The sequence below is a fragment of the Fringilla coelebs genome, assembly GCF_963513975.1.
Source record: "Fringilla coelebs genome assembly, chromosome: 3".
Taxonomy (NCBI): domain Eukaryota; kingdom Metazoa; phylum Chordata; class Aves; order Passeriformes; family Fringillidae; genus Fringilla; species Fringilla coelebs.
In genome coordinates this window covers 4,539,076-4,563,453 of record NC_140030.1, presented here as the reverse complement: position 1 = coordinate 4,563,453, position 24,378 = coordinate 4,539,076, and the positions used below count along the sequence as shown (strand labels likewise).

General features: G+C 41.4%; 1 protein-coding gene across 1 annotated transcript in view; it reads right to left on the bottom strand.

Annotated features, from left to right (window-relative positions):
- The window catches only part of PKHD1 (PKHD1 ciliary IPT domain containing fibrocystin/polyductin), a gene marked incomplete at both ends in the record, with an annotated part of 235,736 nt that overhangs the window by 48,966 nt on the left and 162,392 nt on the right, over window positions 1-24,378 (bottom strand). The window contains 4 exons of the mRNA XM_084201664.1: window positions 17,884-18,044; window positions 19,997-20,159; window positions 21,485-22,363; window positions 22,741-22,893. Of these exons, the coding sequence (XP_084057790.1) occupies window positions 17,884-18,044; window positions 19,997-20,159; window positions 21,485-22,363; window positions 22,741-22,893 (1,356 nt within the window). The remainder of the gene's footprint in view (window positions 1-17,883; window positions 18,045-19,996; window positions 20,160-21,484; window positions 22,364-22,740; window positions 22,894-24,378) is intronic.

Genomic DNA, 24,378 nt, shown 5'->3' with positions numbered 1-24,378 from the left:
TAAATCACTGTGGCTTAAAGTATTGAAGGCTGGTTTTGAAACTCCTCTCCAAGAAATCTAAGCTTTTATCTCAGTGAAAACACTCCCATCTTACTAAACAAACATGATGTGATCAGCAGTGGACCTCAGAAAATCCTCTCACATCTGATTATCCCACAGTTTAGATTAGGGCTTTTATAGCTTGACTTCCTAATTCAACCACAGGATCAGCTCTGCTCCCCTCTGCCACAGTGCTGATATATTATTTCTGTAACATGAAGAGCAGAGCAAAGGAATAGAACATGTTCTCATGGCAACAAGTTAGTTTTGGTTTAACCTCCAGTGCTTACCATTGCACTCTTTTTGGTTAAATAGCAGCACCAAGTAAACCAGAAATAAACCTTTACTCAAGCAAAAAGACTCCTGAAGGTGCTGGCTGCATAATTTCCTGCAACATGAAGGGTTCTCTTGTCATTCTTGTTGGCAAGATGTCATTTCCATGCAAAGATGGACTCTGTTGAACCTATTTACCAGGGAACACCTGTGAAAAGTCCTCTGAAACTAAATTATGAGGACTTTCACGCCGAGACCACAGGAAAATGGAGAGCAAAGCTCTGTGTTCCTTTGGACTTTTTTTATTCCTTTCCTCTCCAAACTCAAGCCTCAGCCTCTCAAAGGAAGACACCCAAAAAAGACACTTTCCTATTTGAAAAGACTTCAGCACATCTGAATCCCACTGCAGCAATATAAGTTCCTTAAGCAGCTCCCAAACTGTGAACATAAAAGGATACAAATTCAACACCCTCAAAATAAGAAGAATAAGATAATAACCCTGAACAATGAGAAAATTGCACAAGTTCACTTTCCATGTCAGTATGCATTTCCCTTTAAGAATTTCCATTTCCCTTTAAGCAATTCTATTATTCACACATAGCATTTCTAATCATTCTTTCAAGTGTTCCTATGTAACTTATCAGGGTTTAATGAATGCCAGAATAAGCACTAGAGGGAAAATCCACATAACTGGACACTAACCCAAAGGTTTTACAAGACCTCTACATTTTTCTCTTTTTAATATAATCTTTATTCAAGCATTTGCTGCTTTGATCAGAAATATGGCTTTTTTATTAGTATTATTATTGACTTTTTCCCACCCACCCTCTTGCCTAAATCACCATCCCATAACCTGTGAGTCTTCCAGGGTTGCAGTGAAGAGTTATTGGTTACAAAGGGCTTCTTTGAAAACAACATCTACATAAAATCAGTAAAAGTTAACAAACTTCTATACTGATTTCTACTGAATGGGGACCCACACTCACTTTACAGAGAACAGTAAAAAAGACCCAGAAAATATCCAAAACTGGAAAATGTTTGAGAACAAGTGACTTGTTCAGTCTGCAATAATACATGGAGGTACTTGCTATCAATCAGAATTCCTAAGGATCACCTCATGCCCAGAAGTTGTCAGTCACACAAATTCTGGGACACTTTGCCACTGGAGGTTTGAATGGCTAAAAGATTGGGTGAGACAGGATACATAAACCAATAGTAAAAGAATTTCTTTTACCTTCAGGTCAAACTAACCTGAATTAATGGCTGCTTTGGAAAACGGAGGGCATGAGAAAAGAAGTCAGTCTATAAATGCTTATTATTCTTCCCAAAGCAACCACTGCCTCCAACATTACACTAAGAACACAATAAAATTTGAATCCGATTTTTTAAGCCATTCCTGGAGTTCTGTAGGATTCCTGTCTGCGGGCAGGAATCTTCCTGCTGTTGTAGGTGACCCTGAACTGGTATTTCATCTCTGACTGGTTTGGGGTTCTTTTCTTTGGAGCGCAAAGGCATACATAGAGTCAGAGCTTTTTCCAGAGACACTTAGCCTTTCCAAGAGCAAGGGATGTTTTTTGTTATGTGTGGTCACTGACTTCCACTTGGCTTCCTTCTTCCTTCAGACACAAATTTGAATGGCTGAGGAAGTTTGTACCCTTGGGGTCTGGAGAGAGAAAGGAGAAAGCGGATTTCCCTCCGTGCACAAGGATCCAAAGCAACCACTTGAAGCTGGGCAGAATAGTTTCTCTAAAGCTGATTTAGATGTCACTCAGTGATTTCAAAGAGTAAGGGGGACATCATATCATTTTCCTGCAATGAAAAAATTATTTCAACTGATTCTACTTACAGCTCTAATAACTTGTGATAACTTTCAGGGAAACCTAATGACAGCCTTCCAGTACCAAAAAAGGGGTTTAGGAGAAATACTTTTTACAATAGCATACAGAGATAGGACTGGGGAAATGGCTCTAAGATGAAAAAGAGTAGATTTAGATTAGATAGCAGGAAGAAATTATTTAGAGGCTGGTGAGATCCTGGCACAGGGTGCCCAGAGAAGCTGTGTCTGCCCCATCTCTGGAAGCATCCAAGGCTAGGTTGGGCAGGGCTTGGAGCAACCTGGGCTAGAGGAAAGTGTCCCTGCCCATGGCAGGTGTTGGAACTTGGTGATCTGTAAGGACTCATTTAATCCAGATCATTATTCCAAGAACTGGAAAAGTCCTCAACAAGTGGCACAGCCTATTCCTCCACCCCACAGCAAGGACAGGTCAGCCTGGCTTCATTCCTGACACAACCTGCTGTGACTTTACCTAACAGCTCCCTCTCCAGAAAAGAAAGCAGTTGTGTCCCTCTCCTAAGGCACAGAGACCTGGCACAGCCCAGCCCTGCTCCAATGTGAGCTGTGCTTTTAATTGTGGTCAATCCTCAGAGTGAGATACGGACAGAAAATTTAATTAATCTATCACGAGTTGGATCAAGAGGTCCAAGAAAAGCCAAGGACCCTCACAGGGAATTTTTGCCAAGTATTGTTCCCAACTATTTATCTAATAGAGCTGTTTGTCCTATTTCTTTCATATTTATATTTTGGTGCAACCTTGAACCTACCTGGTGGTTTTGATCAGCTAATTCTATAATCTGTCTGAGGAATAATTTCTGCACTGAGAAAGTGGTCAGGCACTGGAACAGGCTAGCCAGGAAGTGGTGGAATCACCATCCTTGAAAGTGTTTAGTGTTTGGGACCTGGTTAAGTGGTGGACTTGGCAATGCTGGTGGGACTTGATGACCTCAGAGGACTCTTCCAACCTAAAGGGTTCTGTGATTCTGTAAATCCCGCAGAGGAGAATAAAATATTGTTCTTGCAATATGGACCCTATAGGGATGTGATTTCATTTTCAGTCCAGTAACTGTTGCATCCTGGTGAGCATGGGAAACAGACAATAAGAAAGGCTTGCCCTGGTTTTGCAATGTGCTTATTAATTTCAGAAAAACCACCGCAGGAACAAAGTTTATTAGTGAGTAGGAGGATGTTTCAGGAACAGAGCCCGAATGAAAATAATCAGCTCCCTTTAATTAATTACATACAGTTTTATTGCATAACTGATGGTTTTAAACCTTGGCCAATTAACTTGTCAAACACAGAAGTTAAATTCTATATTGGTCTCTTAAGAAAGACCTATGCCAAAGTTTTAATTCAAGTTGCCTTATCCAAGAATGAGAAAATAGGGCCTTTTGAGACTAGAATTATTGGGTAGTTACCCAGATTTGAAAAAAAATTAAAAAGAATATGAAAGACAAAGACAAAAAAAAAAAAAAGCCAAGACATAGAAGTACAATATATTGCACAGTTCCATGACTTCTATTGTGGGACAAATTGAAGTGGCAAGGTTACCTTGTCTTGACAACTTATTTTCTAAGACAAGATGAGGTGCTCTTGTTAATTTACCATGCCTATAAGAGACAAAAAAAAAAAAACCAAACCCCACACCTTTCAATTGAAAAGTGTTTCAAAAGCACCTTACGATGCTGTGGTAGCTCTCATTGGTTGTGTGTCTCTTACCCCAGCAACTGGAGAATGTGGAATGATTTTCTAATCACATATATTCATCAATATATTTATATTTATTGTAACATATTTATATATTTTTATATTGAAATTAATATAAATTTTTACATGTCAAGTTAATAAACATGTTCTTGGCATGATCTAAAACTGAGTATTCAACATAACTACACCAGATGAAAATATTTATTTTGCAGTTTCTTACACACAATGTCATTTAATAACTTTTCTTTTTTCCAAAGCACTGAGCTGTTTCTCCAAAAATTCACTCAGAAATGAATATGTTCTTTTCAACTAATTATTTTAACTAAGCATTATACTCATGCTACATATCCTGAGAACCCAATGGTGCACATAGTGTCAACCACATGTGCTTTGAACTTTGGAAAAGTGATGACATCTATATCAAAGCTATGCTTTATAAATGAAGATTTTGCATGTCTTGTCTCTGTAATTATTTTGTGAAACGCAGCTTTTGCGTGTAGCAACCTCTTGGCCTGAGCTTTCAACACTTTAACTTCATTAAGATAAAATGTTCTATTTAGTTGTTGTCCTGAGAGCACTATGGTTAAAACTGGGATGGAAGGTTGTGCACTTCTTGCTGATTTTTGGTGTGGAATGCTTGTGATAAGAGGGGGACATTGAAGATCATCCCATGCCCTGCCATGGGCAGGGACACCTCCCACTCTCCTGGGTTGCTCCAAGCCCCATCCAACCTGGCCTTGGACACTTCCAGGGATCCAGGGGCAGCCACAGCTTCTCTGGGCACCCTGTGCCAGGGCCTCACCACCCCCATGGCTAAAGAACATCACCCAGAGACCACCTACACCAGAGCCTTGTCCAACCTGGCCTTGAATGTTTCCAGGATTGAAGCAGCCACCACCTCTCTGGACAACCTGTTGCCAGTGTTTCACCACCCTCATTTAAAAACTTCTCCCTTATATCTAATCTAAGCTGACCACCTTCTAATTTAAAACCATCAACCCTTGTCCTGTTGCAGCAGGACCTGCTGAAATTATCTGCCCCCATTTTTCTTAAAAGCTCCCTTTAAGTACTGAAAGGCCAAAATAAGGTCTCCCCACAGCCTTCTCTGTTATACAAACATGTGGTAGCACACAGCCCTGAGCCATGCCCAGAGCAATTACATTTTGGGCCAAATGAGTCAAAATTGCTTGCTTCTTAGTGTGATCATGAAAACTGTCAAAGCAGACAAAGACTGTCAAAATTTAAAAGCATGAAGAGGAGAGCAAGGCGAGCTAAGGTCACACAGGCAACATCTAAGTGCTTGCCTGACTTAGTAATGCCAAAGGAACACTGATAATTAAGCTTGTAATTTTTCCCAGTGGTTCATAGGGGACTCACACTAGTTTGGAATCACACCATACCAGATGCCACATAGACATTTCTGTAGTTCCTGACACTGAAATGTCAGGAGTCATTTCAAACTACTGAGTGGAAGGAAAAATAAGAATTATCCAAATTTCACAGGGTAATCAAGTGACTTCCTTACAGGGAGGGTGCTGAGGCCCTGGGACAAGTTGCCCAGAGAAGCTGTGGCTGCCCAATCCCTGGAAGTGTCCCAGGCCAGGCTGGACAAGGCTTGGAGCACCCTGGGATAGTGGAAGGCATCCCTGCCCATGGCAGGAGGTGGAAAGAGCTGATCTTAAAAGTCCTTTCCAACCCAAACCCTTCTATGGTTCCACTCACTATCTGGGACCTCTCCTCAAAATTCAGTTGCCCAGACACCTTTAGCAGCGCTGCTCTTGTGTGTCAGTGACAGTGACACAGCTCCTGGTTCAGAGCTGCCTCCTGTCCTGCCAACTCAGAACACACATGGACAAGCCAGAGTTTTCTTGGAAGAGGCCATGCCAACATGGCCAAGGTGTCATAGTCCCTACAAGAACCTTTCAGTTGTACTTTTATATCCCTGACATCAAAGAACAGGGAAAAAATTCCCTTGCTTTTCTTGCAGCTCTTTTACAGCACTGATCCATCATGGAAAAATTAAAGATGCTTCATGTGAAACATCCACAAAGGAAATCCTGTGTTTCTGATCAACCTGACTTCCTCAATTTCCTGTTTGCTGCACAGCTGTCTGCATTGGATGGCTCTCAGGGACATTTTTTTTGGACATATTTGTGTACCTCAGTTGGAAGCCAGGTTCCTAGAACTGGAACATAAGGGTCTACAATCTTAAAAAAAAAAAAAATTAAAAATCACAGTGAAAACAGAAAGAATGAAAAGAAAACAAACCAATAAAGAATCTATCCTGTCATAACATTTGAGGTTCTGGTATTTGCTGGCCTTGGAGTAGGTTCAAGATAAATGAAGGAAATGTGTATTTCATTAAATGCTAATATTTGGAAGATAAGAGGAAAAAATGATGAAATGCTCCCAAGAACAGTTGTGAGGGCAGTGCCTGTGTGTGTATAAACACAAATGTTTGCATACACACAAACAGACCATCGTGATTCGCTCTGAATCAGAGCAGGGCTACGTACGAAGAATTACAGGGAAAAGAAAAAATATATCTATTATCCCAGGTTATTGCTCTTCATATTCATGACAAGAGATTTTGCACTTCTCATTCTCCATCACTTTTCAGAACTGTAATTAAAACCTTCCACAAAACGGTTGTGGGGTTTTTTTTGGTTTTTGGGGTTTTGGTTTTTTTTGCAAGTGTAACTTGATCTTATAAATAATCACTAAGTCACACGTAGGCACACACAAAAAAATCTCAATCCTACACAAGCTAAACTGTGCTAAGTACTTTAATAATAAGGCTGGTGAACTAACACCCAGCCAGCTTTTTCCCAGTGTATTTCATACTTGTTGCTGGTAAAACTTTGAGGTCTCTTTTCCATTCCACCCCAGAGGACTCTGTGTAATCCCTTGGCTCCTGCCCAACCCAGTCTGTAAAGTCAGGACACAACACATGTTTGCCTCCTGGGGACACAGCCTTGGGCAGCAACCAGGGTCACCAAGTGCCCAGAATTCTTTTGCTAATCAGCAGATGCAATGCAATAGAACTAGAATGTGGGATTTGAGGCTCCAAATACTCAGGAGAGCATTTGATGTCTGTGCTTCAAACAATGCAGCAGAGCAGGAACTGAAATTTTCACAAACGATAGGCAAGGCTTAGATCTTTCAAAGAACATGAGAAAATAATGAATCTAAGCAATTTATTTTCATAAATAGTTCTGGACACAGTTTTTCACAATGACTGTAAATAGAAAATAATTCACTGACCACAGATTTGTTTCCCTGATAACCCTCAACCTCTACTGCAAGGCCATAGGTTCCAAAGTTTAGAGATTTGTTTTCAACACACACCAAAAGAAAGCTTCATTTTGTTCAATGCAGCTGAACCATTTCTGAGCAAACTTTCAGACAAAATCTTTCCTCAGGCATAAATCTATCAGGGAAAAAGAAAGGCATCTAGTGTAGCAAATAACATTAAAGTATAGAGTATAAAATAAAACATAAAAGTAGAAGCAAGTAAAAAGAAAGAGCAAGTAATATGATGGAATGTTACGGTACCGGCTGTCAAACTGTGACTGCATGAAATCAGTGGTACTCTTGGATCAAAGCCATTGATCCATGGCAATCTCCTTGCAGGTGGACAACACCTGCCAAAGAACTGATTAAATGCCTTGGTCTAGGTTTCAGGTAGGGCCAAACAGCAGCGAGAAGACAATTTGGTTACTGGTTGGGAAGGCTGTGGAGGTTTGGCTTTGGAAAGGACCTCTGAGATCAAGTGCAACTGTAAATGTGACACCACAAAATCCCTCTAAACCATGTCCCCGAGTGCCACATCAACACGTCTTTCAATGTCACAGCAGAGGAGAATCAGGAGGTAAAGAAACCAGTTCCACACCAAGTGGAACCAGTGCTGCACCACACAGCTGTGGCTGGATTCCCAGCTCTGAACCAGTGTGCAAAAGTTTTTTCCTTTAGTTTTGATGCAAACATGGAGTTTTGCTCCAGAGAACATTTCTTGGTAGTCAAAGGACTCCAAACGGATAACCCACTTTGGGGGACAGAAACATTCACTCACAGAGTTTTTCTTCACAGACCAAAACTTTTTTAAACTTGTAGGAATCTATTACCTTGAGGACTTATCACTCTATTAGTTTTGTTTTAAATTGAAAATGTGTTTGAAAGGACTGGAAGGGAAATAACACACAGATATATCTGCACATACACTGCATGATTACATAAATCTCATGCTTGAAGAAACCCAACTTGAAAAAAAGAGACAGAAACATGATGTATAAACACCAATAAATTGACTGTTAGCCAGATTTCCTGCTACGTTCTGCAAAACTCAGGAATGTGATTCACTGGGTGCCAATCCAGTAGATCTCTGCAGTGTTCACTCAAAAATGTGTACCCCACAGGCTGCACAACACCCTCTAAAATGGGTGAGAAAGCTGATTTCCATCCACAGGCCTGGATCAGTCCCACAAAGAGAGGAAAAGAGGAAAAGAGAGCTGTCCCTTGGTGTTTGTGCCTGCTTCTCTTTCAAATGGAATTAATGGTGGTTTAATGGGGTATGAAAGGATGTTTTACTGGAAACAATGAGGAACAATTGTCTAGCTCACGTTTCATTTCACAGGTCATTATTGCATTAAGAAGTAAATCGACCAAGTCCGGTAAATAACAGTCTGTGTTTTGCCCAAAGCTTCAAACCAACAATCTTAGCAGTCACCAACTAATATCTTTGTCATTTTTAACCCTTGCAGGGATCTGCTGGGGGCTAAACAATTATAGTCTTCACCCACCCCTAGCAGGTAAGCATTATTCATTTTATTTCTCATCCTTTCTTCCAGCAAACCCCATGAGACTGGGTTGTTTTTTTTTTTTGCATTGTTGTTTTGTTTATTAGCCAACCTAGCCAACTGTGTGTCTGGTGGCCTTGAAAAACAACACATATTTTAGTGACTGCCACAGGCATCTTTAAACAGGCTGCTTCCTCTGCAAAATTAATTGTTGCAAAATGCGGTGCTTCCCCTGTAAACCTCGGCAAACTCCCACTCAGCAGTTTGGTTGGATTATAAATATGTCTCTAAGATCTAAAGGAAATATTATAGTTATGCTTGCAGGATGAAATACACTTTTTTTTCCCTGTTTTTCTTTTTTTTTGTTTTTTTAATTGCATAAACACAACCATCTTGCCTCCTTAAAGGCAGCAGTCAGCGAACCTGGAGAGGGTATTCCATGTAGATGCTGTCCTTGGTTCCATCACTGCCTCACTGGAGCAACTCACTTCACTTCCTCTGTTTCTCCTGACACATTCTGGCTTGACTTTTAATATCAGCAGCTTCTGCAGCAGCTGCAGCAAAGGCAGCATGGGCAGCAGATCAAGGGAAGTGACTCTGCCCCACTCAGGTGAGACCTCACCTGCAGAGTTGCTTCCAGCCCTGGATTTCCAGCACAGGAAGGACATGGAGGTGTTGGAGCGAGTCCAGAGGAGGCTCCAGGATGATCAGAGTGATAGAGCACTTCTGCTCTGAGGAAAGGCTGAGGAAATTGGGATTGTTCAGCCTGGAGAACAGAAAGCTTTGGGAGGATCTAATTGTGGCCTTCCAGTACTTGCAGTGAGTCAACAAGAAAGACTGAGAAAGAATATTTACAAGAGCATGGATTGACAAGATAAGGGGGAATAGATTAAAATTGAAATATAGTAAGTTTAGATTGGATATTAGGAAGAAATTCTTCCTTGTGAGGGTAGGGAGGCTCTGGCACAGATTGCCCAGAGAAGCTGTGGCTGCCCCTGGATCCCTGGAAGTGTCCAAGGCCAGGTTGGATGGGGCTTGGAGCAACCTGGGAGTGGAAGGTGTCCCTGCCCATGGCAGGTGGGTGGAACTGGATGGTCTCTAAGGCCCATTCCAACCCAAAGTATTCTGTGATCCTGTGATTCTTCCAGAAGATGCTGGAAATTTCTGGGTGGTATATGGTAGGAATAAAACCCAACAACTCACTCAGATTTGTGGGCATCACCAAAGCAGGACTGAAAAATAAGAATGAAACAATTCCTTGGGAGAATATGAAGGATATCTGAGCTTGGAGGAGAGATCCCAGATAAGGAATAGATTCATGGAATCGTTTGTGTTGAAAGAGACTTTCAAGGTCAGTTTGTTCCAACCACCTGCCATGGGCAGGGACACCTTTCCCTATCCCAGGTTGCTCCCAGCCTTATCCAGCCTGGCCTTGAACATTTCCAGGGATGGGGCAGCCACAGCTACTCAGGCAACCTGTGCCAGCTTTGGTTCCCTGGTGCTGTAAACTCCATTCACACCCTGGACACCATTTTCTATGGGACTCATCTCTACACTTACAAATTGCACATAATTTCAGGCTCACTGGCATTCCACAAGAACAGGCAGACTGAATGACCAGGACCAAGCACATGGGTTGAGAGACAACCAGTTTCCTCCCCAGTGGTCACTCTTTGTCTTCATCAGAAGCATTTAGAGAGTTCTAATTACGAAACCTCCTACAACACCCTGGCCTTTGGACCCATATGTCACTGTCAGACCTCAAAGATTCCTGCAGGCCACAAATATCTTTAAAATGTTTAAAATAGGTGCTGAAAGGGCTGTTTGAAGTTATTTGACCCATCCTCCACCTGCTCAGGAAAAGATCATCTGTATCTGATTATCTAAGGATGTTACCACTGATGAGGACTCTGCAACTCACTCAGGAAAGCTATGCCCATGTTTCTCTGTCTTTATTCCAGCATTTCCCCCCAACACATAAAATTATCCTGATGATACTTCCAACCATTATTTCTGGTTCCACACACTTTGAGAGCAATCTATTTCTCTCCAATCCCCAGCAGTCTCATGCTTTTGAAGGCTGTTCCTAAACCTCTCTTCCACTTTTTCTCAAGACCAAGCCACCCAGCTTTTCCAGCCATTCCTCATATTGCCTGTTTTCCACATGCCTAATAATTCTTTTCACCTTTAACTGTCAGGTTCCTAAATAAATCCATCAGTGGTGAGTCCATCAGTTATTCAGATTTCATGGACCACCAATGCTTCATGAATCACAGTTCAAGAAGCACTACATTGAAACAGAAGCCTCATCATGTCAATGATAAAAAAAACCACTTTTGTTTGTATTGCAGACAACATTTACAACAGAAAGGGAGAGAGGTGGGTTTCAAATTCATAACTAGAATCCTAAATAAAGGTGATGTGGTGTTTTGGGGGTACTGAGCCCCCAGGGAAGCAAACAGGCTCTCCAAGATCTCACAAACTCTAAAAATGGCGACATTTTTTAAAATAGCTCCTTAAATACAGGAGTTGAGTTTGGAAAATTAAAAACCTGCTCTTTTATCCTCAGGGATTAAGGCTAAAAGGAGAAGCCAAGAATTACTGATAGCAAGACTAGGCACAAACTATTTGTTGGCACATCTTCAAAAGGGATAGCTATCCTAAGGGGCAAGGTTATCTCCCACTGTCAGGGACCTGACTTCATAATCAGTTTTTCCAAAATTCATTTGGATAATCATTCCTAATAGATATGTATACATATTTTACATTTTATGCAGCTGAACATCAGTGCATGACTGTTTGAAAGAACCTGAGGAATTTAGAAAAGAAGCAGAAAGGGTGGCACAAAAAGCTAAACTCCATTTACAGCAATAAATGCACAAAATGGTTGGGTTTGCCCAAGGTTTTTTTGGCTTCATCAGGAGAAAAGAATTTGATACCCTTGTTTGATGGGGACAAGGAAATACGGCTTCATTGGCTTATACAGTTATACATATGCAGATATATAATCTGTGTGTATATATATAATGCTCTATGCTGATTGCATGGAAAATGAACAATGTCATTCATCCCACACATCCTGGATTCAAAATTTAGGAAAAAGCAACCCTGAAAAAAGAAAATAGCCTTTTATTAGAGGCTGAAATGCAGGTGACTGTGAGAGAAAGCAATTTAGAGTATTTCAAAGTGGACATGTGGCATGACCACCTCAGCCCCACTGCTGACCTTGTTGCTACATCCCCGACTGCGCCCAGTTCCTCTCTGATTTACCGAAAGAAATCGTGTAGAGGAGGGGTTTTCCTTAGCAGAGCTGTCCCTTAAGGAAGTCTCATGGTGGCATCCAGATTCACAGAATCACAGACTGGCTTGTGCTGGAAGACACCAAGAAGTTCATCTTGTCCCACCTCCTGCCATGGGCAGGGACACCTTCCACTATCCCAGGCTGCTCCAAGCCCTGTCCAACCTGGCCTTGGACACTTCCAGGGATGAGGAAGCCAGAGCTTCTCTGGGCAACCTGTGCCAGGGGCTCAGCACCTTCACAGAGAAGAATTTCTTCCATGCCTCTAATTTAAACCTGTCCTCTGTCAGTTTAAAGCCATTCCTTGCTCTTTCCCAGCTGGTGGATTCTCCAGCCACAGAATTGTCCCTCACTCTGCTGTACTGAAGTTGGCAGAGCTGATTCTTTAATTCAGTGTGTTCCACCATCTCACCCCAATGAGCCACCACATAGACATCAAAGATATAAAAATAACTGAATTTCCCTTTGGATTACTTTAAACTTTGTTCTCCCATGAGCATTATGAAAATCCTCCCAACCTTATTCTCTGCTTTGGTCTCAACTTAATTAAAGTCTGCTGAAATCTTTACCAGAGATGTGTTTTTCAGGAAAATTAAGGATTACAAGCATTTTCTGATCATATTAGGTTTGGTTTTTATGAAAGAATAGCTTGGTAAGAGCTCTTTTAATGTCCTCCATTGCTACTTCCAACCCATTTTGCATGGGCCATTTATTGCAGAAAAAGCAAATTTCTATTTGTGAACAACAACAGCAAAAAAGCTCCAGAGGAAAACAATGCTGATATTGCATTGTTTCATTCCTTCCAGATCTAACAAACCTGCATTTTCTTCTCAGACATCTTTAATTACTGACTATGATTATGCGTAGTTAGTGTGGCTAATCATATTCCTTGGAATATTAAATATTTATGGTGCAACATTTTCACCCAGCTTTAGCTCTAACTTATACTGCCAGCCTGTGTCTCAAAATTTGACACTTCCCAACTATTTTTTTCAATAATTAAAAGTACCAGAAGAAAGAAAATTGTACAAAAATCTTCAACCCATAACCCAAGTTATTGTTTTCCTACATCTGACATTTTATCATATTTCTGATGAACTTAACAAACTTCTGTATATTCATTTATGACTTTTAAGTTCAGTGTTACAATTCAAAGAGTTTTTGACAATAATTGGAAGGAAAAATTTTAACTCAATGACTGACCTTGGGCAAGTCACAAATTCTCTCCTCTTCCTAGAAAATTAGTGTCAAAATAAATGCCCATCCCACAGAGGTATTACAGACCTAAATTTCACTGATTCTTCTACTGTATCCAGAGAAGTTACATAGAGTTGTCAGGTTGTAAAGGAGAAAATAAATCAAATTTTTCACACAAAATGCAAGGAGCACATATTTACAAAAAAAAAGAAAAGGTTGCATGAATATACATCAGATAGCCCATGGCTTCATCATCCCCCTGTCTTCCTAATCAGAATTAGAAAGAACTGAAGAAAGGACACAAAGTTGGTGAAAAGGCTGGGGAACCTCTCCTATGGGGAAAGGCTGAAGGATTAGGTCCGTTCTCCCTGGAGGAGACAAGGCTCAGGAGAGAATCCTATCACAATATTCCAGTACTCACAGGGAAGCTACAAGGAGGATGAGGCTCTTTCTTCACAAGGAGACACATGGGGAAGACACTGGGCTACAGGTACTGCTTGCACCAGGAAAGGTCTCATCTCAATATACAAGAAATAAGTTTTTTTCACAGTGAGAGCAATCACTGGGTGCTGTAGTTGTCCCATCTCTGGCCAGGTCGGACAGGGCTTGGAGCAAGCTGGGATGGTGGAAGGTGCCCATGTCCATGGCTGGAGGATGGAACAAGGTGATCTTTAAGGTCCCTTCCAAGCCAAACTATTCTGTGATTCTATGGTTTATTGGAACAACCTCCCCAGGGACATGGTGGAGTTTCCATCACATCCTCATTTTGAGGTTTCCAAAATGAAGTTGGACAGGGTGACAGATAATATTCCTTTCCCACAGAAGGGTGGACCACATGAGCTTTTGAGTCCACTTCCAACCTGATCTGCTTTATGATTTTATGATTATTCAGTCCAAATTGCCTTGAATTATGCCTGCAATGTATCTGACAGCAGGAAGAAAACATAAAACATAAGTCTGCAGGCTCAAGACTAAAACTTGAAAGCCTTGGTTTCATCTCTCAGTTTCTGTGTATTAACCACGTAATGAGTCAATCTCTCTTTGCTCAGTGGAGGCGACATTAGTAAACTCTAGTGGAAGCTGTCCCTGCCCATGGCAAGAGATGGACTCAGATGACCTTTGAGTTCCTTTCCACCCCAAACCATTCCAAAGTTCTATGACAATACTGGAGACAACAGAAGTGGAGTCAGCTGGATCTTCTAGCAGTTTCAGGTCCTCAGCTCCATTCCCACCAGGGGAAGACAATGAACTTTGATGGGTCTGGGAGCCATCCCAGATCACAGATTTAGGAACTGTGATAACAGAGTCCTATGAACACTGCCAAAAGCCAGCAACTGGCTGATCCTTTCACTACACAAGGATGGTTGTATCAGCTGCCCTTCGTGGAGCTGGGGCTTTAACGTGGACATAGGATTCAGTTGAATACACAAACTGTTCACTTATCCTTAATTCCCCAACAAGACACTCCTGTTTATAGCTAATTCTGCTGTACAGCTTATGATTCTGGTATTTCCTCTATCATGGAACCATTTAGTGCTCCAGGCCTGGCCCCAAGCTCTTTTGCAAGAGGCTTGCTCTAGACATGAGTTTTAGGAGAAAAACATTTTGTCATCCAAAAATGGCAGCTCAAAGAGATTTAAATAATTACAAATTCATGTTAAACTCATTAAATTGTTTTGGATAATTCAAAAAATGGTACTTTGAAAGTTCCTCATAAATTATTTAGGGAGGAGGGTGTTGGAAAACATTTAATTTTAAACTTTTGCAGCATTATATTTAAAAGACAAAAAAAAGACTAAAAAGGACTCTCACATTAAAAAGTAATTATGCTTTGTTGGACTCAAACCCACTTTTGTTGTTACTCCTTTTTTCTTGCAGTAGAAATAATAATAGCAACCAAAATCTTGGATCCATTCCCTCCTGTTTAGTTCTTTTTTTCTAAATTTCTGCAGTTTATCCAGAAAACTAAAATTTCATTTTGAAGTGAACAATTCTGTTTCTTCAGGGAGTCACAATAAAAAGCTTGGTCTGTGAACAAAGAGCAAATTCAGTGGGTAAAAGTTTGGGAAAACAAAGAGGGAAAAAAGTGGGTATAGAAATAATAAATTTTATAAATTCTATATCAATTGCATCTTCAATAAAAGATATCACATGAATCCAGGAACATCAATAGAATTCTGAATGATCCCTTGTGCCCCAGTTGTGGCTTTCACAATCTCTTCTCTGTGATATTCCTTATTCTGATAAAACATTTCCATGGCTTTTTTGTCCCTGAAGTCAACTGAGTGTTTTGGTTTGCTCCCCACGGAGTAGTCAGAGTATCTGAAAATGGCTGAGGGACAGTAATTTCAATCTGATTGGCCAAATTGGGAGCTTGAAGTGAATATAAATATTTATGTTTATCATAGAAACATACAATCACAGACTGGTTTGTGTTGGAAGGGATCTGAAAGATCACCTCATTCCAATGTCCCTTCCAAGCCATTCTATGATTCTATAATTCTGTGACAACACCACCTTGAAGCATTGTCACACCAAAGGGGAATCTGTCCCTACAGAATCATTAAGGCTGGAAAAGACCTCCAAGGCCATCAAGCCCATGATGAATGAGTGAATGCCACCATGCCCACTAAACCACATCACAAAGGGCCACATCTTGGTTTTCTTTCTTCTTTCTGTCATCATTTCTTTTTGATGATTCCAGGGATGGTGGCCTCACCCCTGTCCTGGGAAGCCTGTTGTAATGGCTGACCACCCTTTCTGGAAAGAAATTTTTCATTATATCCAACCTGAATTTTCTGTGGTGCAACTTGGGGGTATTTCCCCCTGACCTATCACTAATTCCCTGGGAAAAGAGGCCAATTCTTCTTTTCAGGGAGTTGTAGAGAGTCCCCTTGAGCCTTCTTTTCTCCAGATTAAAGAACCTCAGCTCCCACAGCTGCTCCTCGTGGGACTTACATTCCAGATCCTTCCCCAGCTCCTTTCCCTTCCATGGACACATTCCAGCCCCTCAATGTCTTTTTCTTGCAGTGAGGAGCTCAAAACTGAATATGGGACTCAAGGTTTGGCCTCATTAATGCCCAGCACAGGGGGGATGATAATTGCTCTGGTCCTGCTGGCAGGAGATGAGTGGGAGCAGGAAAATTGAGCTTTTTCTCCAATTTGTCTATCCTGGGAGCCTGCATTGCTGTGAAAAATACTCTGTGCTACAACTTGCCAGAAAGAGAAGAAGAGAAGGGAAGAAGATGACCACGAATTCACCTTATCATCAAGTTGTGCCTTTCCAAATGTCAGCCACAGAAGGAGCCATAGGTCAGAATGAGAAATGCAGAGGAATTTAACACACATTTGTGAAGGGAAGGGGAAAAAAAAAATCCCCATTCTGATTTGGGCAGCAAAAAGAAAACATAGCAGTTTTGTCATAGCTTCAGAGTCAGGCAACATTTATCATATGCTGTTACCTCCATTTCACAAGGAGATAAACCCTATGGGGTGAAGGTTGTACCCTCAGTGCACTTTAGATGGTGGGGATTCCTCTCATACCTATGACTGTGTGCTAGGATGTGCTAAAAATGGTGGGAATCTGAATAAAACACAGGTTTTGTATGCAAATTTATTCATTAATATGCAGGTGCTAAGTGGTAATAGTACCAGAGCATTAGTGCTTGGATGTGATTCATAATTAGGGTGGAAAAGGTACAATAAAAATCAGTGTTTGCATCTAGACAACACATAAATCAACCCTGTAAGCAGCCAGCTAGAGCAGGATCCTTAGAGGAAAAGCCTTACACATTTTGTTTAAAGATTAAAGTTCTTCTTGTGTTTAATCAGTTTCAGAGTGTGAAGGAAAAGAGGATTAATTGCAGTCCCTCCCATCAGTCTCCCATACCGGCAGAGTTACAAACGATGCATCTCTCGAGCAAAATGGCCACCATCAGCAGCAGGCACGGGGAATGCTAATTGTAATTAAAGAGTTTATTTGGAATCAGAGAGCTGGGTTTTAATCAGGATGAGAATGGAGCCTTGCTGTGGGAGCCTTCAGAAAGTGGTTACTGAGCAGAATGGGCCTTTTTTAAACAGAGAGGGGTTGTCAAACTTCTGGAGTGGGTTTTCAGCTTGATTATCTCCTCAGTGGGATGCGGATGAAAATCCTTACGGGGCCAGTTATTGGATTATTTTGCAGTTTTGTGATGGTTTTATGGCATGTGCCCCTCAATGCTCTCAGAGGACTTTGCAAGGGGCAGATAGAATCACCAATCATGGAATGGTTTGGGTTGGAAGGGACCTCAAAGATCATCTCATTTCACCCCCTGCCATGGGCAGAGACACCTTCCACTGTCCCAGACTGCTCCAAGCCCTGTCCAACCTGGCCTTAGACAATTCCAGGGATCAAGGGACAGCCACAGCTTCTCTGTGAAACCTGTGCCAGGGTCTCAGAACCCTCACAGGGAAAAATTTCTTTCTACCATCCAATCTAGCGAGTCAGACCCTAAAGAGGCTAAGGATGCAGGGTGAAATGACACTGCAAGTAGGCAGTGTGGCACTGATGGGCACAAAGCTGCACACTGGGTCACCCCAGACTTCTACAACACAATTCACTACATCTTGGCTGGAAAGGAATCACACAGGCTGGGACTACCATGACCTCAGCCTCAGCTGCAGATCTCAGTGAAAGTCACATCTCATGGCTCAAGTTTCTGCATGACTTTGCAAACACTCCCTCCAGCACAGGCACTTACCAGCTTCTGAGTAGAACTGTGTCCATTCAAACTCTGACTTGGGGAAAACAGAGACAGGTGGCTCCAGATGCAGGACACCTCCATCCAAATCCTTGAAAAGGGCTTTCCTGGAGCCTATGCATCTCTTTTCAGGGAGCATGGTGTCTTTAGAGGTCTGTATGCTGGTAAGTAGGAAAGGTAACATTATTATTAGTGGCTTGGAACAGCCAGAAAAGCCTATAAATTTTTATGGAAGCCATTAATTACTGGCTGCCAGAGAGGAAGGTACCTGTAACAGAACCGGTGTGTTGAGAGAAACTCATCTCACTGAGACAAATATAAGAGTTGAGATTATTAATTTCCTAAACAAGGGTCTATGTTGACTATAGAAGGAGGTCAGTGTGTTTAAATAACATGCCTGATTTTTGGAACACTAACATGTAGTGAGCTGAATTGCTTTCAGTTACAGATTGACTAAAGGTTCAACACAGCTCAAAGGAACTGGGGAACTGAGCATCTCACACCCATGGCAGAATTCCATACAATGAAAAGTCTTGCACTCCAGCAAAGTCCATGGAGATATTTTCAGATTGCTACACATTAAACCTTGGAGAAAAGGCAGAATTTTTTGGTCTCAGGCTGAGAAAACCTGATTGCTGGTACCATGAATGGGGCAAAGAGGTATAGGCAGAGATTTGCAGTAAGGGCAGAGGAACAAAAAGGCCAATTCCCCCAGTCAACCAAACTCAAAAGAGGCAGAGAACAAAGACTCTTCTGATCCTGACAGTTCAGTTCTTGACCACCTCTCAGCACATCTAGCATTTCTGCTGGTTAGGTCTACCAGTAGGACAAGCAAAGTTCTTCATGGATTTGCTATATTCTCTGATGTTTCTATTTCCTTTCTTGCTCCAAGGCAATGCTCATCTTCTCTTTTACAGGACAAATACATCAAGATATCCCTTCAGGATGCTAAAGCAGAACAATGCAGCCACATCCTGGATCAAGCTCAGCAGCTGCAAAGGTGGATTAAATAAATGCATGCAGATGTTGCATGAGGAGCACCAGGAGAAGGAACCACCCTCAGCGGCCCAGCAGCCTTCCAAGGAAGCATTCAGGAATCCACGTGCATTCCTCACATTTGAAAACCACCAGCTCTTGCAGTAGACTGGGTATTCAGCAGCTCACTACCAGCAGAATATTGTGGGATGGATACAAGAGTGAAACATAATGGGAGCTGACAAGCTGGACAGGGCTCAGAAATCTACACGCAAACTAATGCCCAGAGCAAAAAGCAAAAATATAGAATAAAATAAGAAATTCTGGCAGAAGGCTGGAGGGGCTCTAAACATAGCAGTGCGGGACACCTCCAATTATTTTTGACTGGCAAGTGGAGTCCATGCTGGAATTGTTTTTTTGCTACTTCAAGGCTTTCCTGACATAGCCTCTGCATCATGTTCAGTGACTGCAATAAATAAATAGGCATGTGGTTTCCATTGGATGTGGTATGTCTAAACCATTGCAACCAGCAGTGACTTAAGGTTACAGATGAAGTTCTCCCCTCCCTCCTCAACACTCACAGACGATATTCTCCCTGGGCAGGAGCAGTTCTGGCAATCATTTGACATCTCACAGCCTGCCTGGTACTGATCAACATTTCTGATGTGATCTCGCAGGCACAAATCAAGCCACGCTTCCCCGACCAAAAGGACATTCCCTGTTTCAGGGTTTTTTTCCCGGAGGTCCTGACATTTTCTGAAGCCTGAGGCTGAGAAGTCAGAGATGCTCAGGATGGGGGTTTAGGAAATGGGATACGTGAGGCTTATTTTGCTACACAAATGTCAGGTAAAGAAGAAATCCAACAGGATTCATCCAGAGATGCACCTTGATGGAATTCAAAGCTCAAATTGTAAAAGATTGCCCTAAACTAAATTTGGTGGTGTTTTTCCATTTCTTTTTTTTTTTCCCTGTATTTGAGTTTTTCTGTGCATATTTGTTTGATGTCAGAGCTTGCTCATTTCTGTCAGACAGGAGCAGTACAAAAGCAGATATGAGGGAAGGATAGTTCCAAAGGTGTAGGTGTTTGGGTTTTAGTTTTTTTTTTGGAAAAAAGATAGTTCAGAATTAAGCATTTTACCTTGTTGGATGAAAGTAGAACTTGTCCTTCTCACTGATGTGTAACATCCTTGATGTCTCTGCTGTGATGAGAGGCATGATGCCTAAATGATCAGCATTTGACATGATACAGACATCCCTGTCTTCACTGTAGCAGCTCTGCGTAAAACCAGTAAAGGTGACTTCTGCCAGGGATTAAAAGATCAAGCAAGGAAAAATGGTTAAAATAGTGCCATAACTAGAGATAAGAAAGTTGGGTTTTTTATGTGATGTTTTCCATATTAACATGCCCCCCATATATATCTGTGGAAATTATTTTTAAATCAGACTAATAGCATTGTTCATAGATCTTCATGTGGCTTTAGAATACTCTGTAGCTAAGTTATATCCAGAGTTGATACCAACCAAGTCATGCCATAGTAAATGAAATCAAAGAAATAGTACCTGAAAGAGAAAACAAAAAGCAAGAGTATGTAATACATTTTCATTTGAATAAGTAAGAACGAGTTAAATAACGACCTGCCTTGGATGATTTTTCTACTTGCCAGAGATTAATATAAAACAAGCAGGGTGTGATGACACATACTTGGCTCTGGCACTCAACTCTTGTGCAGCTCCAAAATCCGTATTGTGCCATGAATTTTTTCTGAGATTCTGCACAAGTCTATTTGTCTTTCTCTATCTCTCTTGTTCTTCAGTGAAAAGGGGATAATGAATTTTCTTGCAAAAGTAAGTAGTAGTGAGGAATAAAAACATGAAAATAGTGAAGTATTTAGATACCACCTTTGCAACCAGCTATCAGGATTCTTCTACATTCAAATGTTGCTCTGGGGACTGAAACAATTCATTTGAAACAAAGATCCAGGATACATAACAGACTTCTATTCCTCTTGTGCAATCTCATATACCAGTAAAGGTCATAACCACTTCTGTGAGCTGTAGTTCTTATGTTCTGTGACAATTCTATCCAAAGTGTGATATTCACTTCTCAGATTTGGTATCTTTACTTAGGTGGAGGCAACTGTGGGTCAGAGAGATTAATCAATTGGAAAAGTAACACAGAAGGAAGGTATGTGTGAGGTGGAATCTATACAATAGCACAAGACATAGTTATCATGGAGTCATAAAATCCAAGAATGGTTTGGGTTGGAAGGGACCTTAAATATGATCTCATTCCACCCCTCTGCTATGGGCAGGGGCATCTTCCACTATCCCAGGTTGCCTCAAGTCCTTTCCAACTCAACCCTGAATACCTCCAGGGATGGGGCAGGCACAGCTTCTAGGGGCAACAATTATCCTGCAGTAGATTCAGGAAGTGAAAAATATCAAATAATATTTTTTCCTAATTAAACTGTATCAAGTTGTAGAAGAATTGTGTTATCAATTTCATTGAGGCTCTGATTTCTCCAACAGTCCATCTGTGGGAGGCTAAAATTTCAATTGGAAAAAATGAAATGAGTAAAGAAAAGCAGTGACAGAACAGTCTGGCCAGTGGAGGCAGAAGACCAACCTTTCAGCTTCATGATTCCCAGGGCTTTTGGACGATGCCCAGTTTTGTGCCAGGGATGCTCTGGCCTTTGGCTGGGAGCGGTGCTGAACGTGGGCCATAAAATCCCAACACGGCCTCTTAGAGGGTAGCGTGGGGGTCGGTCCTGGGCTGTTGGATCAGCTGAGTGAGGCTTGATCCTGTCTCTGAGGCAGTCAAAAGTTGAGCTTGTCGCAACAATGGTGGAGTTTTTAAGTTCTATGGATTTTTTCCCTGTGTAGCACTGCTCGGGATAGGCACAGTGCACCATTGCCAGGAGTCCCACGGTGTTGTCCACCAGCACCACGTTCTCCACGATAACGCTGCCTCCAAGGTGGAGCATGACACCATAGTCATAATTCTTATAGGATAGAAAGCCTGTGATTCTAGTGCAGGTCTGAAATCCATCTTCCTGGTACAGGTGAACGCCGTGGAGACTCGAATGGGCCACATTTCCACTGCAGTATTCTCCAGCTAGTGAACACTCCTGGCCCCTGACATGGAAGCCAACCCTCTCAGATCCTGCCACAGCATTGCCATGAAGGGAGACACCAGTGGCCAGGTTCACCTTGATGCCAGCAACCCAGTTTGATGAACCTGCTGGCTGCCTGCTCAGAATAACAAGGCTCCTGATGAGGGAGTGATTTTTCCCTTCCAAATCAATGCCAGCTCCAGTGGTATTGAACACCACATTATCGTGCAGCAAGATCCCACTGCTCTCAACTGCTTTAATGCCAGCTCCACAGCTGCCACTAATGCTGGATGACACCACTGAGGACCCCTGGGATACATTCCTGAATTCAATGGCAGAAAGCTGAGGAGGCCCAAAATTCAAAAATTGAACATTTAAGAGTTGAAGAGCACCTGCAATGAAATAAATGGAGTGAAATAAAAACTTATATTATGTAAGAACCAGTATGGACAACCACATTAACAACAGTCAGACATATAACAGCAGGTACTTTGTCAGTGCATTGTTGTGATGGGTATTTGTTAATAAATATATACAAACACACAGTAAAACCTTACAAAGCACACAGCAGCCCTTCCTAAAATATCTTCCATATGATTTGTGGATTTATGGATCAATTTATGAATTTTTAGTGGTGCTCATGTTTCATACTTGTTGACAATTAGTTTGTTCTGACTTTCATAGCACATGTAAATGGATTCACATGTGGCTGCGCCTCTTTCTTGGGCAAAACCAGTGTGCTTGATGAGGACAGGTGAATCTCAACTACCTTCAAACTCCATCCCACTGGAGTCTGTGAAGTGTCCCACCAGCATCCTCCCAGCACAAGCCACATCTGACTGGATCTGCACGCTCCGTGTGAGGAGCCCAACCTCCGCGGCCAAGGGGATGCTTCTGCCATCTTCTGTGTCATGGGGACGCCCTGGGGAGTTTCAAGAAAGCAAATGTGATAAGTGTCCATCATACCTATTAGCCAGTGCTTTGAGGCACATGAATCCTGACAGCTCCTCTGCAGAATCTGCGCTGACATTCAGGTGTGTTTCACCCCCAGCACCATCTGCGTGCATCGACACAAAAGCAGAAAGGCCACCTGCCCATCAAATATTCACTGTGTGCTTATATTTTACCAAGATATCTCGTTTTTAGAACAAGAAGGTGCTAAACCTTTCCCCTGAGGTGTGCAGGTGCCAAAGCAATGAACAGGTTCACACTTCATTTTTTCCAAGCTCTGCGTGCTGGAGTTACTCTTCAGCATACTGCAGAGTTGATCTCCATGAATTTTCCTCAAGATCAGACTAATGTTGATGCCAAAACCTTCTTTGCTACAGAGTCTTGCTCACGTGTGTTTTCTAAGAGGATTTTAAAATACTTTCTTCAATGCCTTTCTGAAGGACACTTTTGCTCAAGTTTATGCAGCTGTCTAGCTCGGATTAATCTCAGGTGATTTTAGACACATGCAGATGTGATTTAGTTATCCAGACTGGTTTTATGCATGGTGGAGAGCAATAGGCAAATCCAAAGTGCAGTTTGTTGTGTATTTTATATACCTGCTTTAGGGGCAGATGATATACAAGTGAGAAGTATGTATTGTATGTATTTTTCTGCTTTAATGATCCAGGGAGCTGAGAGTGACTGGCCCATGTGTGAACATTTCCTGCAAGTATTTACATTTGCCAAGGTGAAACTCAGAATTTACCCCTTAATTTTTCCATTAGTACTTTTTTTTTCAGCTGTATCTAACAACTGCTGCATTACTCAATTTCCCCTCATGACACATTTATTATATCTACATCAGCTAAAAAGAAAGGCCTAAAATGCATAAACTACTGGAAATAAAGTCTAGATGTTCTATGCTTTGAACTGCACATTTTGTTTGAAAAATGCAATTGTCATAAAAAACTGTGCCATGCAGGCTGCTGTTGATTAACACTGTGGATAATTGCAGAACAGAGTTCCAAGAGAAGCTTTGATTATTGGCTCAAACATTTAAACATTCACCATTTAAAACATGATATTTCTGGATCTTTTCATCCATTACACTCATTTCTGGGCCTACTGGTTGGAATAAAGATCATATTTAAAAAATATTGATGTGCACAAGAAAAATTCTTGGTTTGAAGGTTCAGAATTTGACCTGTTAATAAAGTTCTTTAGCTTTTGTTTAATAGATAGTAATAAATTTACTTTATAAGCTGAAATAAAAGTAAATAAGTAATAATACTGCATCCCTTTTTCCACAAAAATATAGATCCTATACAATCTACACAAAAAATAGATATACACAGATTTTATATTTATTAGATATTAATTTATAAATACATTGTTTTCATGCCATGGAATTGATAAAATTTTGTATTTGAAACTTTATCAATATAACTATTTTGAAATTTTTTAAAAGGGTGGTATT